The 14,037-nt window shown below is 23.7% G+C and overlaps 1 protein-coding gene across 1 annotated transcript in view; it reads right to left on the bottom strand.

Moving 5' to 3' along the window:
- The window catches only part of SRAE_2000156400 (Hypothetical protein), a gene marked incomplete at both ends in the record, with an annotated part of 5,850 nt that extends 2,014 nt beyond the window's left edge, over positions 1-3,836 (bottom strand). Inside the window, 23 exons of the mRNA XM_024652531.1 lie at positions 76-196; positions 240-360; positions 405-492; positions 537-655; positions 700-839; positions 884-1,002; positions 1,049-1,117; positions 1,162-1,280; positions 1,327-1,466; positions 1,511-1,629; positions 1,676-1,746; positions 1,886-1,928; positions 1,973-2,091; positions 2,136-2,223; positions 2,270-2,443; positions 2,514-2,627; positions 2,672-2,790; positions 2,837-2,905; positions 2,952-3,072; positions 3,119-3,402; positions 3,449-3,569; positions 3,614-3,701; positions 3,746-3,836. Of these exons, the coding sequence (XP_024506098.1) occupies positions 76-196; positions 240-360; positions 405-492; positions 537-655; positions 700-839; positions 884-1,002; positions 1,049-1,117; positions 1,162-1,280; positions 1,327-1,466; positions 1,511-1,629; positions 1,676-1,746; positions 1,886-1,928; positions 1,973-2,091; positions 2,136-2,223; positions 2,270-2,443; positions 2,514-2,627; positions 2,672-2,790; positions 2,837-2,905; positions 2,952-3,072; positions 3,119-3,402; positions 3,449-3,569; positions 3,614-3,701; positions 3,746-3,836 (2,657 nt within the window). The remainder of the gene's footprint in view (positions 1-75; positions 197-239; positions 361-404; positions 493-536; positions 656-699; positions 840-883; positions 1,003-1,048; positions 1,118-1,161; positions 1,281-1,326; positions 1,467-1,510; positions 1,630-1,675; positions 1,747-1,885; positions 1,929-1,972; positions 2,092-2,135; positions 2,224-2,269; positions 2,444-2,513; positions 2,628-2,671; positions 2,791-2,836; positions 2,906-2,951; positions 3,073-3,118; positions 3,403-3,448; positions 3,570-3,613; positions 3,702-3,745) is intronic.
- Positions 3,837-14,037: the final 10,201 nt, after the last annotated feature.

Below are 14,037 nucleotides of genomic sequence, written 5' to 3'. Positions count from 1 at the left end.
TTCCACAGCATCCAGAGAGGTTGAAGTGTTCTAAAAATGATAATAAATATAATAAAAAAATAATAAAAAACATACCTTTGTTGCAGTCCCATTCCATCCACAGAGTCCCATTCCATCCACAGCATCCAGCGAGGTTGAAGTTCTGCCTTGATTGGAGTCCCAGTCCATCCACAGCATCCAGAGAGGTTGAAGTGTTCTAAAAATGATAATAAATAAGAAAAAAAATAATAAAAACATACCTTTGTTGGAGTTCCTTTCTTTCCACAGAGTCCCATTCCATCCACAGCATCCAGAGAGGTTGACGTTCTGCCTTGATTTGAGTTCCATTCCATCCACAGCATCCAGAGAGGTTGAAGTGTTCTAAAAATGATAATAAATAAGAAAAAAAAATAATAAAAACATACCTTTGTTGGAGTTCCTTTCTTTCCACAGAGTCCCATTCTATCCACAGAGTCCCAGTCCATCCACAGCATCCAGAGAGGTTGAAGTGTTCTAAAAATGATAATAAATAAGAAAAAAAAATAATAAAAACATACCTTTGTTGAAGTTCTGCCTTGATTTGAGTCCCATTCCATCCACAGCATCCAGAGAGGTTGAGGTTCTGCCTTGATTGGACTCCAATTCCATCCACAGCATCCAGAGAGGTTGAAGTGTTCTAAAAATGATAATAAATAAGAAAAAAAAATAATAAAAACATACCTTTGTTGGAGTTCCTTTCTTTCCACAGAGTCCCATTCCATCCACAGAGTCCCAGTCCATCCACAGCATCCAGAGAGGTTGAAGTTCTGCCTTGATTAGAGTCCCAGCCCATCCACAGCATCCAGAGAGGTTGAAGTGTTCTAAAAATGATAATAAATAAGAAAAAAAAATAATAAAAACATACCTTTGTTGAAGTTCTGCCTTGATTTGAGTCCCATTCCATCCACAGCATCCAGAGAGGTTGAGGTTCTGCCTTGATTGGACTCCAATTCCATCCACAGCATCCAGAGAGGTTGAAGTGTTCTAAAAATGATAATAAATATGATAAAAAAAATAATAAAAAACATACCTTTGTTGGAGTTCCTTTCTTTCCACAGAGTCCCATTCCATCCACAGCATCCAGAGAGGTTGAAGTGTTCTAAAAATGATAATAAATAAGAAAAAAAAATAATAAAAACATACCTTTGTTGAAGTTCTGCCTTGATTTGAGTCCCATTCCATCCACAGCATCCAGAGAGGTTGAGGTTCTGCCTTGATTGGACTCCAATTCCATCCACAGCATCCAGAGAGGTTGAAGTGTTCTAAAAATGATAATAAATATGATAAAAAAAATAATAAAAAACATACCTTTGTTGGAGTTCCTTTCTTTCCACAGAGTTCCATTCCATCCACAGAGTCCCAGTCCATCCACAGCATCCAGAGAGGTTGAAGTTCTGCCTTGATTAGAGTCCCAGCCCATCCACAGCATCCAGAGAGGTTGAAGTGTTCTAAAAATGATAATAAATAAGAAAAAAAAATAATAAAAACATACCTTTGTTGAAGTTCTGCCTTGATTTGAGTCCCATTCCATCCACAGCATCCAGAGAGGTTGAGGTTCTGCCTTGATTGGACTCCAATTCCATCCACAGCATCCAGAGAGGTTGAAGTGTTCTAAAAATGATAATAAATATGATAAAAAAAATAATAAAAAACATACCTTTGTTGGAGTTCCTTTCTTTCCACAGAGTTCCATTCCATCCACAGCATCCAGAGAGGTTGAAGTTCTGCCTTGATTGGAGTCCCAGCCCATCCACAGCATCCAGAGAGGTTGAAGTGTTCTAAAAATGATAATAAATAAGAAAAAAAAATAATAAAAACATACCTTTGTTGGAGTTCCTTTCTTTCCACAGAGTCCCATTCTATCCACAGAGTCCCAGTCCATCCACAGCATCCAGAGAGGTTGAAGTGTTCTAAAAATGATAATAAATAAGAAAAAAAAATAATAAAAACATACCTTTGTTGAAGTTCTGCCTTGATTTGAGTCCCATTCCATCCACAGCATCCAGAGAGGTTGAGGTTCTGCCTTGATTGGACTCCAATTCCATCCACAGCATCCAGAGAGGTTGAAGTGTTCTAAAAATGATAATAAATAAGAAAAAAAAATAATAAAAACATACCTTTGTTGGAGTTCCTTTCTTTCCACAGAGTCCCATTCCATCCACAGAGTCCCAGTCCATCCACAGCATCCAGAGAGGTTGAAGTGTTCTAAAAATGATAATAAATAAGAAAAAAATAATAAAAAAAAACATACCTTTGTTGGAGTTCCTTTCTTTCCACAGAGTCCCATTCCATCCACAGCATCCAGAGAGGTTGAAGTTCTGCCTTGATTGGAGTCCCAGCCCATCCACAGCAATCCAGAGAGGTTGAGGTTCTGCCTTGATTGGAGTCCCAGCCCATCCACAGCATCCAGAGAGGTTGAAGTGTTCTAAAAATGATAATAAATAAGAAAAAAAAATAATAAAAACATACCTTTGTTGGAGTTCCTTTCTTTCCACAGAGTCCCATTCCATCCACAGAGTCCCAGTCCATCCACAGCATCCAGAGAGGTTGAAGTTCTGCCTTGATTAGAGTCCCAGCCCATCCACAGCATCCAGAGAGGTTGAAGTGTTCTAAAAATGATAATAAATAAGAAAAAAAAATAATAAAAACATACCTTTGTTGAAGTTCTGCCTTGATTTGAGTCCCATTCCATCCACAGCATCCAGAGAGGTTGAGGTTCTGCCTTGATTGGACTCCAATTCCATCCACAGCATCCAGAGAGGTTGAAGTGTTCTAAAAATGATAATAAATATGATAAAAAAAATAATAAAAAACATACCTTTGTTGGAGTTCCTTTCTTTCCACAGAGTCCCATTCCATCCACAGCATCCAGAGAGGTTGAAGTGTTCTAAAAATGATAATAAATATGATAAAAAAAATAATAAAAAACATACCTTTGTTGCAGTTCCTTTCTTTCCACAGAGTCCCATTCCATCCACAGCATCCAGCGAGGTTGAAGTTCTGCCTTGATTGGACTCCAATTCCATCCACAGCATCCAGAGAGGTTGAAGTGTTCTAAAAATGATAATAAATATGATAAAAAAAATAATAAAAAACATACCTTTGTTGGAGTTCCTTTCTTTCCACAGAGTTCCATTCCATCCACAGCATCCAGAGAGGTTGAAGTTCTGCCTTGATTGGAGTCCCAGCCCATCCACAGCATCCAGAGAGGTTGAAGTGTTCTAAAAATGATAATAAATAAGAAAAAAAAATAATAAAAACATACCTTTGTTGAAGTTCTGCCTTGATTTGAGTCCCATTCCATCCACAGCATCCAGAGAGGTTGAGGTTCTGCCTTGATTGGACTCCAATTCCATCCACAGCATCCAGAGAGGTTGAAGTGTTCTAAAAATGATAATAAATATGATAAAAAAAATAATAAAAAACATACCTTTGTTGGAGTTCCTTTCTTTCCACAGAGTTCCATTCCATCCACAGCATCCAGAGAGGTTGAAGTTCTGCCTTGATTGGAGTCCCAGCCCATCCACAGCATCCAGAGAGGTTGAAGTGTTCTAAAAATGATAATAAATAAGAAAAAAAAATAATAAAAACATACCTTTGTTGGAGTTCCTTTCTTTCCACAGAGTCCCATTCTATCCACAGAGTCCCAGTCCATCCACAGCATCCAGAGAGGTTGAAGTGTTCTAAAAATGATAATAAATAAGAAAAAAAAATAATAAAAACATACCTTTGTTGAAGTTCTGCCTTGATTTGAGTCCCATTCCATCCACAGCATCCAGAGAGGTTGAGGTTCTGCCTTGATTGGACTTCAATTCCATCCACAGCATCCAAAGAGGTTGAAGTTCTGCTTTGATTTGAGTCCTATTCTATCCACAGCATCCAGAAAGGTTGAAGTTCTGCCTTGATTGGAGTGTTCTAAAAATGATAATAAATATGATTAAAAAAATAATAAAAACATATCTTTGTTGAAGTTCTTTTCTTCCCACAGCATCCAGAAAGGTTGAAGTTCTGCCTTGATTGGAGTGCTCTAAAAATGATAATAAATATGATTAAAAAAATAATAAAAACATATCTTTGTTGAAGTTCTTTTCTTCCCACAGCATCCAGAGAAGTTGAAGTTCTGTCTTGATTGGAGTTTTCTAAAAATGATAAAAGTTAATCATAAAAAAATAGAATAAACATACCTTTAGTAGAAGGCACATTCTTATCCATGGCATCCATAGAAGTAAGGAGAACTCTGTGATTTGATTGAAGTGCTTTAAATATAATAATAATAAAAAGGTAATGTTAAATAAAATAGAATGAATTCTCAACTGAATTCTCCAATTATATATAACTTTTTTTAAACTAAAAAATGCGCCAAAAAATGATGATGATGTATGCATTAATCTTATTCCAAATTAAATGGCACTTAATTAAAATAGACTCAAAACAAAATGTTTGCTTTTGAAGTGTCATATTCTAAATGTAATAAAAATTGTATTAAGAAAAAATTTTAATAGGAAAAATAATTTATATTTTAAAATAATTAGTAAATATTTAATATTTAATGGTATTTGAAACAATCTTATAAAAAAATCTTTACTCATGCATTTTAATTTTAATAATTCCTAAAGAATTCAAATTAATTCTTACTTTTACAGAGTGTTATAAAAGAATCTTTTTTGAATTGAGTTAAATATCTTAATTATTTTTTTAAAAATATTTTCCAAGTTGAAATCTTTTGTGAAAATGATGTATTAACATTTCTTTTTTTTAAGAATGCTCTTATTGATGTAATTGTTTAAGTATAACATATTTTTTAGTAATTAATATCAATCAATCTTATGAAATTTTTTTTTTCATATAATTTATCAATATATTTTTTTAATAAACATTCTTTTTATTTTATCAACCTAAAAGTCATTTTTCATTTATTTTTAATGGTTCATTCTTTTTATTTAATTTAATTCTGCTTAATCGTGGATTTCAATTAATTTGTATTAATATCCATTTTTTTAAATAAATCTAAACATTTTATTATTTTTAAATAAAAGAAATCAATTTATTTAATTTTTTTTTATATCAGTGGATTTTATATTTTTTTTTATTTTTATAGTTACTATCTAAATTGTCAGTGATTTTAAAAATGTATTAAGTTTATTTCCTTATTTTTTCAGGAATTTAATAAAATAATTACACTGTTTATTCAATTGTAAATACTAATTATTATAATTTTATTAAATATGTTTATATTATACTTAATATTTTTATGGCAATTCTATCTTTAAACTTATTTTCTCAATATTTCATATATGATACAAATTTAATTTTATTATTTTTGGAGGAATAAAAAATTCCCACAGTCGTTTTAAATTAATTCATGGTTCCACATATAAATAGTTATCTTTGATTTGTTGAAAAAAACATGGTTCTTTATACACCTTAAATGATTAATTATTTAAATAACAACCTTATCAACAGAAATTTCAACATACCAGAAAAATGCGCAAAAATTTGATTAAAATTTGTATAGAGTGAATACCGTGAAATCTCTCCAAAAGATAAAAAACAAAAACCATCTAGAAAAATAAAAATAATTAAAAAAATATACATTATATTAAATATTAATTAAGTTACTTCCATGGATATGTGAAACATATAATAAGATGTAGCACAGCGACACAGATATCGCCAGCATTCATTAAACATAACCATTAATAGCGCAAATTAAATGGTATACTTTAATGATGAGTTAACAGAAATAGTCAAATTTCAACTATATAACTTATATTATCTATTTCTAGTTTCATTCTTGATTGTGCCACAACTTATAAGTCTACACATAAGAAAAAAAATATCATTTTTCGTCATCTCATACATAATATTCATTTTTTTATTTTTTGAATATTTAACATTTTTAACAAGAAACAAGTACCATTGATATACATTAATTTAAATATTAGTAGTAGAAGTAACCATTTTAAAATTTAAAAATATAATATCAAGGTGTGCTTGTATAATGAAAAATAATTTTCTTGAAGCTTTTTTTAGACAGCAGTCCCTTTGCTTGGGTCTTTTAATATAAAGAATAAAAAAATTCTGAGGAAATTAAATAAAACACAATAAAGCAATTATGCGTATTCAACATGTAGAAATTTTGCCATTAAAGCAAGAAATGTTTAAAGTATTTTTGATCAAAAATCGGTAAATACAGCACCTACATTTCAACCGAATTTTTCGTGCCTAATTGATTTCCCTATTAATAATTTGTTTGTTTTTTTTGATAAGTAGTTTTTAAAAAAAATTATCCTTCTTAAAAAAATTTAATAATTGGAGAAATTTAATTTAAACTTCAAGAAGTTATATCTTTACTTTAAAAAAATTATCGGTTGAATTTTAAAGTCGGATCTCCTTTGTTATTTTTGATTGAAATTACGTTAAAATTATTTTTTTTTTCATCAGATTCCCCGTGTTTTTTTATGCTAGAAAAACAAAATAAAATTAAAAAAAAATTTTATTTAAAAAAGTTATTTGAGGGAAATCCGACTTTAGAAGAAATCCTAAAATATTGTATATATTATATATATGAATAATTTTTTTTAAGATTTTTAAATATGAAATATTTTAAAAATTTTATATATATTATATGTGTATGTTATAAATTAGATATGCCATATATATTTATTAATATTAAATATACTATAAATTAACATTAAATTATATACAAGCGCGTGCTTTTTGCAAACGCTTGACCGCAGAACTGGACTTTGTAAGATATATATTTTTTTTAATTTTATCAATAAAATAAATTAAAGTTTTGTAAAAAAATTCAAATACCTTTTAAATATTTTTAAACAAATTTGTTACACATTTTAAAAGAATATGTATAGCAACGTTATCATTTAATTTAATTACTTATTTTTTCGCAATAAAACAAAAATTTTTCTTACATATAAAATAATATAAATATTAGAAATTTTTGATATAAAAAAGTAAAATAACTTTACAATTAAAAAGAATGCGTTTTTTCTGATTTAACTTGCGGTTTCACTCACACTTTTGAGGTGATGAGGTAAATTGAATTTAAAATTATAACAATTTTAAAAAAAGGAATTTTTTAAAAATGATTAAATTAATTTTACTTTTTTTAAATTTGTTTCTTTTTTGTTGTTAATATGAAAAACAATAGAAGTTAAGAATTTTTGTTATGTTTTTTTTATTAAAAAAATTTAGAATAGTAATTTTACTGTTATTTTGTATTATTAGAAATATTTCTTTATTTTTTTTATATTTTGATAAATTGTTTAATATAAATAATTATTAAACTATTATTGCTTTGTATAATTATTTTCCTTCAAAATAAATTAAAATGTTTGATGTTTTTTGATTTTGATTTTGATATTTTATTTTTCTTTTTTAAAAAATTGTTTTTTTTAAAAAGTTATGAGACTTTGAAAATTAAAAAAATTTTTAACCTATCTTCAAAAGCTTATATCTTGCTTCAAAATTAATTTTTTAGATATGTTAATATGAAAAAGAAATTAATTGTGCAATGCACTCTTCGTAGACGACGAATTTCATTTTATGTGTAAACTACTAATTTTTTTTTTTTCCTTTTCGTTGTGTGACTATTTTTTGCAATGATTTACATTAAATAAAAGCATTTGTATTCAAAATATTTATTAAAATAAAAATTCAAAATAAAATGCATATTATTAACTTTTTTTTAGAAATTAAAATAAATTTTTTTGGACAACGTTTTTTGATAAGATAATTTTTTTAATTAAGAAAAAATTTAAATAATAAAAAAAATTTTTTTTGCTTTTATTCAATTTTGCATATAACGTTAAAACACGACGAAAAATGATATTTTTTTTTTCTGTGTATCAATTTTTTTTTTCATTTACTTTAGCATATAATAAATCATAAAAATCTTAAAGTATTTTCCTAAATCCTAAGTATATATAGGCGAGAATTAAGTAGGAAAAATTTTTTTAGAATTTTTAATATTTTATAATTTATTCTAAAGCAAAAAAATGCGCTGATCACAAAAAAGTCAATAATTTTAAAAAAAAATTGCGTCTTCATATAGATATTGCAGCAAAAGCTGCAAATGTTTCATTTGCTGCAACATTTAAGTTTCATGAGTTTTTTTAGCAAAATTTGACATAAAGGTAAAAAAAGATCGTAGAAAACGTTTCCGGCCTTATTTTTTCGAAAAGATGAATTTTAAAGTGAGATATGATAGTTTAATGTTAGGTAAAAAATTCAAAAATTTTCAAAAAATTTCAAAACGCTATAATTTTTGAAAAAATGGATTTTTTAAAAAAATGAAAAAAAAGCCTCGGGGAATTTTTATTCTCTACATTTTGGCTACTAGATCATACTTTTATCATTTTTCGTTCTTGAGTTATGTCGGTTTAAAAAAAAAAATTTTTCAAATTTTAAATTTTTTTTTAACTATTATTAGTCATAACTTTTTGAAAACTTAATTTTAAGAAAAAGTGATGGTAACAAAAATTATTAATCAATTTGTGCTCTATCAAATGACATAAGTACGGTCTCAAACAAATCATTTGTTCTTGAGACATTAACTAAAAATCATCTTCCATTTATAAAAATTTTTTTTTTTTAAATTTTCAAAACGCTATAATTTTTCAAAAAATGCTCTTTTTCAAAAAATGAAAAAAAAGCCTCGGGGATTTTTATTCTTTACATTTTGACTACTAGATCATATTTTTATCATTTTTCGTTCTCGAGTTATGCGCGAAAACGTGTAAAAAATTTCTAACAATTTTTTCCTCTTAGGATAATCAAAGTTTCTAAAAGTGTTATTCAACACAAATATTAGCATAAAAAAAGGATATATACTAATGTATAATGATATTGTAACAATATACGTTAATTTTTTTTAACTTTTATATATTTTATAATTTTATATTTATAATAATAATAAATTAAAAAAATAAATGATTTTTTACACTAATTGTTTTTTATAGCTATAGCTGTAAAGGAAAAATGTCAATGTATAAATTTAAAGATTTAATTATTTATTCTTTTAATTATTTTATCAATTTGCATATAGAAAAATTTTAAAAAAATAAAAAAATGTTGAAAAATAAGGGAATAATCAAAAAATATTTTTTTATGATACAATAGATCACATTATTTAAAAAATTTTTAAAATTTGAGCGTCTGAAATACATGCTTTAAATCACCGATAAAATGAAAAAATCTATAGCTTACACAAAAGACCTGCCCTGCAAACAAGCTTGTGCTTCGCACACGCTTGTTTCTAATTATTAAACAATAAGAAACATTTTTTTTAATGTTTTTTTAATATAATAAATGTCAAAATATAATCACTTAAAAAAATTATATATATGTAATTTTAACATTATTAAAGATATTAAAATATTAAAAAATTTTTATAAGCGTTTTTTGATAATATGATTTTTGATAAAATTAAAAAGTTTTAGTAACAATTATTATTTTTTTAGTTTGTATTATTTTGGTAATAATTAAAAAAAAAAGTTAATATAAATAAATTATTAGATCAAGAATATAAGTTAAAATAAAATATAAAAAAAATTTTCAAATGAATTTTTTTTTTATTTCTACAGAAGTAATTATATTTAAAAATTGAATAACAATTTTTTATTATAATTTAATATATACGACAAAAAAAAATAGTTCTTTATGATTAGATATTCATGTATTGGCTATTTAAAAAAATATTTGATGAAATTTGTCATCCTTAATAATTTATTTCAATTCTTCTTTATGTTATCATTTTTTTAACTTTATCAAATGAATAAAATTATAAAATTTTTTTCTATGTTAAAAAGTTTGAAAGAATATGTAAATATTGAAGAAGAAAATGCTTATTTTTATAAATATAAATAATATAATGTTTTTTTTATACATATAATATTTCAGCTATTTTTGCAAGATTATTTTACGCTTATTGTTAAAAAGTATACATTTTTAGAATGCTGGATAAATGAAGATTTTGATATCAAAAAATAAAATTACTTATTACTGTAACTTTCCACACATCTAAAGTTAATGGTTGACATAATTATTATATCTTATTAATGATAAATGAAATTTAATATAATATTTCCTGCTAATTATTATTTTTTCATCTTTGTAAATAATATAATTTTTTTTTATAAAAAAAAAAACACTAAACAAATTTTTCATTCATCAAATAAACTTTTCTTTTACCATATATATAAAGTTCAATGAGTGATGTGTGGTTTTTACCAATTTGCAAAAATTAGAAATATTTTTGCAACAGAAAGTACTTTTAAGTTTATTTGAATATTATGATTAAATATTTCTAAACAATAGTTTAATATTTAAAACAATAAACAATTTCTTTTTATTTGAAAAGACATTATTTGTAATATTTTATACAATAAACTGTTTATGATAATATATTTAAAGGTCCAGACAAATGTTGTCAATTATCTTAAGATTATTTACATAAAATAATTTGTTAATTTTAAAATAAATATTACTTAATAATCTTTCTATACTTAGTACAATCTTATTATGTATTAGTTTAATTTTTATAACTTTGTGTAAAATGCTGCAACAAAATAATTTATAAATAGCAACAATGACCTTTAGATATAAAAATAAATTAATATAACAAAATGAAAGTTTGTTTAAATTTGTAAATTGAAAAATTGGATAATAATTATAAACAATACTAATTTGTTGTAAAAAAAATGGCATTACTCATTATTTATTTAAAAATAAATAGTAAGATAAAAATTACCTAAAAATAAACATTAATATTAGTAAGAAACTAATTATAAATCTATTTTTAAACATATATCATAAGTACTTATAAAAGTTATTAAGTTATGAATAAATTTTAATAATACTTGTCTTTCAAGTTTTTAAATTCAAGCGATAATAATATTTTTTCATCAGATTAAATATGAGCTCAAGAATACTCAAAAACATCTTAACATTAATGCCATCAATTTCATTTTAATATCATTTCCACATTTCCTCTATATTTACTGTTCCGTATTCATTTGCTACGCTGATAACACTTTCTTATCCATAAACGTCTCATCATTCAAAGGCAATAATTTAACTTTATATATATTTTACTTATTTTTTTTATTCATTTTTATTAACAAAAAAATTTATTCTGTTATAAACTGTTTTTTGGAAATATAAAACATTTTTAACTTTAAATATAAAGAAATTTTTTTTATAACAAATATTTTAAATAATTAGTAGTTAGTTTATATATTTTGGCAAAAAAAAAAATATAATTTAATTGTTATTGGTGTTGTTTTTTTTTACATAATATCAATAATTGATCATTTTTTATATTTTATTTTTATTTAATATACTGATCATAAAAAAAAAGAATATTTATTTTTAAAAATGTTAAATATTTTCAAGAAAAAGCCTTTTTAAACATTATTTTGTTACTTGGAACAAACAATTAATTTAATAAAATAACATCCCAAATAAAATTTAAATATTATATTATTTGATAATTTTGCCATTTCTTTCATATATATAAAATTTATGATGACCAGACAAATGTTTTGTTGTTATTTTTCTAAATATTTTTTTTTTTTCATTTTATATATTGAGAGGAAGTAACTTTTGATTGATAAATAAATATAAAATATCTGGAAAAAAAAAAATGAATGGATCAAATAATTTTTATTATATATTATTTTAGATTCCATATATTTAACAGCATTATTGTTTCATTTTTAGATTAATAAATAATTAAATTTTTTAACAAACATTTCATTTACGATAGATATTTTAATAGATGCATCCTTATGGAGATTCAAATAAGTACACTATCTTTCTTTTTGCAATCGCGGGAAAGTCATATCATTTTTCAAATAATTTTCTTTTATTTCAAACCTTTCAACAGAATATGTATAGTATTCAATTACTTTGTGACATCTCAATTTATGACCAAAATTTAAAGTTTATATAGAAAAAAAATCTTCATCATATAGTTTTTTTTTTATCATAATTAATCTTACTGATATTTCTTCCATTCATATATATATTAACTCAAATGTCATATTGTAAACAATTTTTTATATAAATTATTTTCTAAAAAAGAGTATATTGTATCAAGAAGATTTTTCATTTATATTTTTTTTTATATGTATTTAAAATTATATTACATTATGTAGATACTATAATATTTTTATTGTAAAAAATAAGATATCATTTTAAAAATAATTGTTTACAAAAATAATTCCATTTATTAAATTGTTTTCTGTATAAATATATTACTTCATGATATTATATTCCTAATTTTGAGTTATGTGAAACATGATAACATATGCCAAACATGTTTTTTTTTTACCAATTTAAACTAAGTCTACTTTTATATACAATTAAAAGTTCATATCGGAAACATCTTTTTTTTTCTTTATAATATTATATTTATTATTAATAATGATTATCTTATATATATATATATATATATATTGATCGTTATTGTTTTTTTATTATTTTTAAATAACTAATCAACAGGTAACATAATAAAAACATTATATAAACAAGAATAATACTTAGATAATTGCCAAAAAAATATTTATAAAATATTAATCATAAAAATTTTTGCCATTTTGTTTATTATAATATTATTTATAACAAAAATTAATTTATTGTTTTGAGCTTTTTTTATCTTTGATAATTTTAGTTTTATTAATTATTATTGTTATAATCTATTAAATTTATTAATAGTACAACAAAATATATTATAATAAGTAATTATTTTATATTTCTAATTAAAATTGTTTAATTATTAAAGTAAAACAATAGTAATTTAATATATATATACATTAATTGTATAGTTTTATAAAAAAAAAATTGTTATGAATATCAGAAGATTCAGATTATTTAAAAATATGAGAATTTATTTTAAATGAGTAATAAATATTAATTTTGTTCATTTAAGATATCTAATATAGAATTTCCATTTGGTTATGTAAATAAACAAATTGAATGAAAAGAATATTTATTTAAAGTATAATTTTTTGTAATAGCAATATGTTTAGAAAAAAATTATACTTTTATACGGTATGTAATATATGTGTTTATTTAAATGTAGAATTTTGCTTTTTCTAATATAATATTACATCAAAAACTAAATCAAGAACCGTATTTATATGTTGTTGAAATCAAACTCTTGTTAATCTATATAATGTTAAACATTAAGATAGTTGAATATTTTAAATGCCTTTATCTTGGATCTATCATTTCAACATTAAATATATATTTTCACTATTTATATATATATAAATATATATTAAATTCTTATTTTTCTTTTGATATATCAACCTGTCACATTTTATAAAAGTAATACTTTGTTACATTAACAAAATGGCACTTCATTTATTATACTCCTGCTTAAGATGTAAATTTAGCAGGTATGTTATCATATTTGATCTATTGCAATAAATTTATTATTAGTTAATAATAGAACATCAAAAATTTATTACTTTATAGGTACCAGAAATAAATTTTATTTATTATAATTCATGGTTTTATTATTTTTTTTATTTATAAAAATCAAAATACAAATAATTCTCCTAAATATTATCTTTATTTTATTTTCTTTATTACGTAATTTGTTATCATTTTTTTTATATTATAATCATAGTATTTTGTCTTATTGCTGCACGCAAAGTTAACAACAAATTACAAATTGTTTATTTGAGATATTAAATCAAAAGATAATATACTTTGTAAAGTAATTGAGATTTATGTCTTAATGATTTCGTAATTTAATAGTAGATAAAAGTGTTAAGGATAATAATATAAAATACTAAGTTAATAAAAAGATTTAATGATATATAAAATGATAAATGTTTTACTCACAACAAATTATTTTTTCAATTTTTATTAAAAATCAGACGGCAAAATGACTATTGTAACTTTTATAGATAGAAAAAATTATCATTTTTAAGTAGACAAAATAATTTTTTATTTTTTTTAAAAATATATTTAATAAGATTATATATA

The sequence above is a fragment of the Strongyloides ratti genome (assembly GCF_001040885.1).
Source record: "Strongyloides ratti genome assembly S_ratti_ED321, chromosome : 2".
NCBI classification, from domain to species: domain Eukaryota; kingdom Metazoa; phylum Nematoda; class Chromadorea; order Rhabditida; family Strongyloididae; genus Strongyloides; species Strongyloides ratti.
This window is presented reverse-complemented; position numbering and strand designations above follow the sequence as displayed.